The 5,997-nt window shown below is 43.7% G+C and overlaps 1 protein-coding gene and 1 non-coding gene across 2 annotated transcripts; both read left to right on the top strand.

The window, feature by feature from the left end:
* Window positions 1–726: 726 nt before the first annotated feature.
* trnak-uuu (transfer RNA lysine (anticodon UUU)) lies at window positions 727–799 on the top strand. Its single transcript has one exon. It is a non-coding gene; the product is annotated as a tRNA-Lys (tRNA).
* Window positions 800–1,202: 403 nt separating this feature from the next.
* On the top strand, window positions 1,203–5,630 carry triap1 (TP53 regulated inhibitor of apoptosis 1). The gene is made up of 2 exons (XM_068055594.1): window positions 1,203–1,393; window positions 5,087–5,630. Exons 1-2 carry the CDS (start codon window positions 1,247–1,249, stop codon window positions 5,177–5,179), a joined length of 240 nt encoding a protein of 79 aa, XP_067911695.1. The 5' UTR covers window positions 1,203–1,246; the 3' UTR covers window positions 5,180–5,630.
* The last annotated feature ends 367 nt before the right edge of the window (window positions 5,631–5,997 follow it).

The following is a 5,997-nucleotide window of genomic DNA, read 5'->3' as shown; positions in this document are numbered from 1 at the left end:
TTTATAAATAGAGGCATTTGTACAAAAACAAGGAAGTTATGGTGAACCTTTATAAAGTATTGGTTCAGCCTCATCTGGAGTATTGTGTCCAGTTCTGGGCACCACACTTTCGGAAAGATGTGAAGATTCTAGAGAGGGTGCAGAAAAGATTAAGAACATAAGACGAGAATGATTCCAGGGATGAGGAACTTTAGTTATGTGGATAGATTGGAGAAGCTGGGTCTGTTCTCCTTGGAGGAGAAGATTAAGAGGAGATTTGGTAGAGATATTCAAAATCATGAGGGATCTGGGCAGATAAGATAGGGAGAAGCTGTTCTCAAGGATGGAAGGATCTGGAACTAGATGATGCTGATTTAAGGTGATTAACAAAAGAAGCAACAGCGACATGAGGAAAAATATTTTTACGCAGAGTGTGTTTAGGATCTGGAATGCACTGCCTGAGAGTGTGGTGGGGGCAGATTCAATCGCGGCTTTCAAAAGAGAATTGGATAATTATCTGACGAGAAACAATTTGTAGGGTTACAGGGAAAAAGGTGGGAGAGTGGAACAAGGTGAGCTGCTCTTGAGAGAGCTGGCACAGGCACGAGGGGCCGAATGGCCTCCACCTGTGCTGTAATCATGCTATGATTCTATAAGTGAGTTGCAGAGGGTAGAAGTTTATTTACAATGTAGAGAATGTGGATTCTTTGTATGATTTAAAGATAATGTAGTTACATCTCTAGCAGGGCCCGGATAGCTCAGTCGGTAGAGCATCAGACTTTTAATCTGAGGGTCCAGGGTTCAAGTCCCTGTTCGGGCGGTAATGTTTTTTCTTCTTGTGTTTTTTAATTTTAATTAAGTTACACTGTTTTATTGATCCTGCGCCGTTTTAAGTTCCAACAGGAAGATTTCTGGCGGAAAGGAAGAGTCCCGACTCCCGGTGATCTGAAAGGCCAGGAACTGAGCAGCATTGATCGGCAGCGCCTTCTCTCGAACCGCACTCAACACAAAGGCGGGTTATAGTTTATTGTAAGCAAAATAAAAGAGGGCAGGAAACGGCTGCAGGCCAGAAACCGCAAGGAACGGGCCAATTCCATTCCCACATTGAATATACCATAGCTCCAGTATCAATGATGGCACCGCCGGCACTGGAGTTACCTGCCAGTATCAAAGATGGCGGGCACCAGGGCCGGCCCGCCGGCGCCAGTATCACGTGGGCGATGACGTTCAATTTTAAGCGACGCGGGCCTGGGGTCGCTCAGTGACTATGAACAGCGTGGGCACTGAGTGCTTGGAATTGAAGCGCGGCTATGATGTGTGTTTCAACCGCTGGTTCGCTGAGAAGTTCCTGAAGGGGGAACGGAGTGCGGATCCGTGCAGCGAACTCTTTAAACAGTATCAGGAGTGCGTGAAGGTGAGGCCGGGGCCTCGGGGAGCGGGGGATGAGGCCAGGCCGGGTGGGGAACTTGGACAGGGACTTGAGGTGAGACAGCTATCCCAGCAGAGGGCAGGAATCCTGGAGTGAGCCAACTACCTGGCGAGGGCTCTGAAGCAAACAAGTCGAGCAAGCTCAATGGGTTTGAGTTGATGGCATCAATGGATGAGCCAGCATTCGATATCATCGTTTTTCTGGTCAGGTGCCTGACGTGGAAAGCCATCGCCATGTTACAGTTTTCAAATTAAACGGCTGAAAAGTCCACAACAACCATCTGCTTTCTGTTTGGGGAAACTTCTTGAAACAATATTTCGGACAAAATGAATAGGCAAGTGGACAAATGTGGGTTAATTAAGGAAAGCCAGCACGATTTGGCAAGGGAAAATCGTGTTTAACTAACTTCCTGGAGTTTTTTGAAGAAGTAACAGAGAGGGTTGATAAGGGCAATGCTATTCCAAAAGGTATTTGATACAGTACTGCAGAACAGACTTGTGAGTAAAGTTATAGCTCATGGAATAAAAGGGACAATAGCAACATGGATATGAAATTGGCTGTGAGACTGGAAGCAGTAGTGGTTAATGGATATTTTTTGGACTGGCAGAAGGTTTGTAGTGGAGTTTCCCAGGGGTCAGTGTTGGGATCCTTGTTCTTTCTGATATATATTAATGACACAGACTTTGGTGTTCAGGGCACTATTTAAAAATTTGCAGATGATATGAAACTTGGAAGCATTGTGATCTGTGAGGACATAGACAGGTTTGTGGAATGGAGGACCAGTGGCAGATGATGTTCAATGCAGAGAAATGTGTAGTGATTCATTTTGGTAGGAAGAACATGGAGAGACAATATAAGATAAAAGGTGATGCAGGAGCAGGTGGACCTGGGGGTATATGTGCATAAGTCATTGAAGGCAGTAAGACAAGTTGAGAGTGCAGTTAATAAAGCATACAGTATACAAAGCTTTATTAATAAGGGTATAGAGTACAAGAGCAAGGTGGTTATGTTGAACTTGTACAGGACACTAATTAGGCTTAAGCTGGAGTATTGCACCCAGTTCTGGGCGCTGCACTTTAGCAAAGATGTGAAGGCATTAGAGAGAGTGCAGAAAAGATTCATGAGTGGTTCCAGGGATGAGGAACTTCGGTTATGAAGATAGATTGGAGAAGTTGGGGCTGTTTTTCTTAGCGAAGAGGAGATTTGATAGAGGTATTCAAAATCATGAGGGGTCTGGATAGAGTAGATAGGGAGAAACTGTTCCCATTCGTGAAAGGATCAAGAACAAGAGGGCACAGATTTAAAGTAATTGGCAAAAGCAACATGAGGGAAAACTTTTTCACACAGCAAGTGGTTAAGGTCTGGAATGCACTGCCTGGGAGTGTGGTGGAGGCAGGTTCAATCAAAGCATTCAAAAGGGTATTAGTCTGTTATCTGAAAAGGAAGAATGTGCAGGGTTATGTCGGGGAGAAGGCGGGGGAGTGGCACTAAGTGAATCGCTCATTTGGAGAGCCGGTGCAGACAGGATGGGTCAACTTGCCTCTTGTGCTGTAATAGTTCTGTGCTTCTGTGATAAGTGTACACATCCTCCATATAGGGTCACAGCTCACTTACCCATGTCTAGAGAGCTTAGATACAGATTGGCAGAGCCAAGTGTGTGTCTGCTAAAACTATGCAATTTATCAGACCAGTTTCCCATTGCTTGTCCAGCTGTAGCTCAGACTATCTTGCAGTGTTGTATAGAGTGTTGCAAGAATCTTGATTGAGTGACAGTTATCCCATTGTAGGTCCATTAGTGAGCTAATCTCAGTTTCCTAATAGCACCCCTCATAAACCTCAGGAGAGCTCAAAATGCTTCACTACAGCAACGTATGTTTGCTGAGTGAAGTGAGTGTAAATTGCGGAGGCATTGGTCATACTTTTCTAGTCTGTTTTAGACTTGGGTGGTACCAGAGGACATTTTTTTTATTCATTCATGGGATGTGGGCATCATTGGCTAGGACAGCATTTATTGCCCATCCCTAATTGCTCTTGAGAAGGTGGTGGTGAGCTGCCTTCTTCAACCGCTGCAGTCCTTGAGGTATCGGTACAGCTGCAGTGCTGTTAGGAAGGGAGTTCCAGGATTTTGACCCAGCAACAGTGAAGGGATGGTGATATACTTCCAAGTCAGGATGGTGCGTGGCTTGGACGGGAACTTGCAGGTGGTGGTGTTCCCATGCAACTTCTGTCCTTGTCCTTCTAGGTGGTAGGGATTGCAGGTTTGGAAGGTGCTTTCGAAGGAGCCTTGATGAGTTGCTGCAGTGCATTTTGTGCGTCGGTGGTGGAGGGAGTGAATGTTAGTGGATGGGGTGCCAATCAAGTGGGTTGCTAAATTGGTCACTGGGATGAGGGGGTTGTCCTATGATGAGAGGCTGAGTAAATTGGGCCTATATTCTCTGGAGTTTAGAAGAGAGGAGAACTAATTGAGATATACAAGATTCTCAAAGGGCTTGATAGTGTAGAAGCTGAGAGATTGTTCCCACTGGTCAGGGAATCTAGAACACGGGGACACAGTCTTAGGATAAGGGGTCAATCATTCAGGACTGAGATGAGGAGAAATTACTTCACTCAAAGGGTTGTGAATCTTTGTAATTCTGTACCCCAGAGGGTTGTGGATACTCCATTGTTGAATACATTTAAGTATTTAAAGCTGGGATAGATAGATTTTTGGTCTCGCAGGGAATTGAGATATGGGGAGCGGGCAGGAAAGTGGAATTGAAGCCCAAGAACAGCCATGATAGTAGTGAATGACGGAGCAGGCTTGATGGGCCATATGGTCTATGGGAGTGCAACGTAGGTTTACAAGAATGTGACCTGGACTACAGGGGTTAAGTTACGAGGAGAGATTACACAAATTAGGCCTGTTTTCGCTGGAATTTAGAAGGATAAGGGGTGATCTGATCAAAGTCTTCAAGATTTAAGGAAGAGACAGGCTAGATAAAGATAAACTTTCCACTGGTTGGAGATTCTAAAACTAGGGGGCATAGTCTAAAAATTAGGAGCAGACCGTTCGGGAGAGATGTTAGGAAGCACTTCACGCGAAGGGTGGTAGAGGTTTGGAACTCTCTCCCACAAACAGCAATTGAAGCTAGAACAATTGTTAATTTAAAATCTGAGATAGATTTTTGTTAAGCAAAGATATTAAGGGATATGGGCCAAAGGCAGGTATATGGTGTTGGGCCGCGATCAGCCATGATCTCATTGAATGGCGGGACAGGCTCGAGGGGCTGAATGGCCTACTCCTGTTCCTATCTTCCTATGTAACCAAATAATCTGAGTGTCAGTTGAGCGATAAATGTTGGCCATGACGTCAGGAGAACTCCCTTGCCCTTTAGTTAGTGCTTAAGGGATTTTGCATCCACTTGAGGACGATCTCTGTTTAGCATCTCATCTCAAAGTGCAGCTCAGTATTGCTCTGAGTGTTAGACTAGATTATGTGTTCAAGTCACTGGGATAGTGCTTGAGCCCATGACCTGACTCAGGAAACAGTGGGTCAAGGTTGTAATATTACCATTTGCTGACCTAAAGCATCAAGGGAGCTTCAACTTTGTCCCTTTTTTAAATTAAAATACTGCTGGTGGCTTCATATTTCCTGTGCAGCTGGTGCTTGTTGATGAGAGAACATTATTTTAATTACAGAAAGCCATCAAGGAAAAGGAAATCCCTATTGAAGGACTGGAATTCATGGGACCCAAGCGAGAAAAATCTTATGGAAGTGGTGGTTCTTCATGATGTGACAATGGCACTGGATTCTTCCCTTCCAGTTTTTCTTGCAGTTAAATTAGCATCACTGGTAAACACATCTACGCAGCCAAGTGTCATCAATATCAAGATATTGTGTGCAGAGAGCAAGATTTGATAGAATGCTGTTGGGCTCTGTAGTGGTTATTGTTTAAAAATTTAATTTCCAGAATGACAGCAGCGAATCATCAGAGACATTTGCAAAATTAAACATGAGATATGAAGTTGGATGAATTTTGCATTTCCCTTGTACAGTTTTTCTAACTTGTTTGTGAGTTAATGTCTTTGACAGAAGTTGTAAATGTAGAGATGATACCCAAATTGTCAGATGAGTATGTGCTGCTTTAATGTATAAAACGCAGTTTACTTTGTGCTCCAAATGAGTACATTATATATGAAAATAACATTTTGTAACAGACAAAGTTTTAATATATTCCCTTAAACCTGCCTCTCTTTAGCTGTTATTTGCTACTTTATGTAAAAGTTGACTTCACTCAATGCACAAACCTGTGTTTATGATCCAGGTACATATTTTGGTTAAACTGAATTATTGCTCAGTTGGGTAAGCAGCGAGTAGCTGAACCATGCAAATGAGGAAGTTTCCAGCTTTGCTCTTCAGTCTATTATGGTTTAGCTTGCCTCCAGTAGGAGAATTTAAGTGGGATAAGCTGATTAAGGATTTTGCTTTGGATCACTATCCAACAATCACTACTGGAAGAGTGTTGTGTGGATGTCGTGAGGAAAGCATTAAGTGCAGCTGTGTTTTCTCTTCTGTTGAATAGTGTGCTGACATTTCTGAAATGTGTTCA

Source organism: Heterodontus francisci, chromosome 23, assembly GCF_036365525.1.
Source record: "Heterodontus francisci isolate sHetFra1 chromosome 23, sHetFra1.hap1, whole genome shotgun sequence".
NCBI classification, from domain to species: domain Eukaryota; kingdom Metazoa; phylum Chordata; class Chondrichthyes; order Heterodontiformes; family Heterodontidae; genus Heterodontus; species Heterodontus francisci.
The sequence above is the reverse complement of the archived record's forward strand: the minus strand, read 5'-3'. Positions and strand labels throughout refer to the sequence as shown.

What these genes read in the sequence shown, in the direction of transcription:
- triap1 (XM_068055594.1), top strand. Translation starts at nt 1,247, where the DNA reads ATGAACAGCGTGGGCACTGAGTGCTTGGAATTGAAGCGCGGCTATGAT. An exon ending in AGTATCAGGAGTGCGTGAAG is followed by an intron (nt 1,394 to 5,086) that starts GTGAGGCCGGGG and finishes TTTTAATTACAG; the next exon opens with AAAGCCATCAAGGAAAAGGA.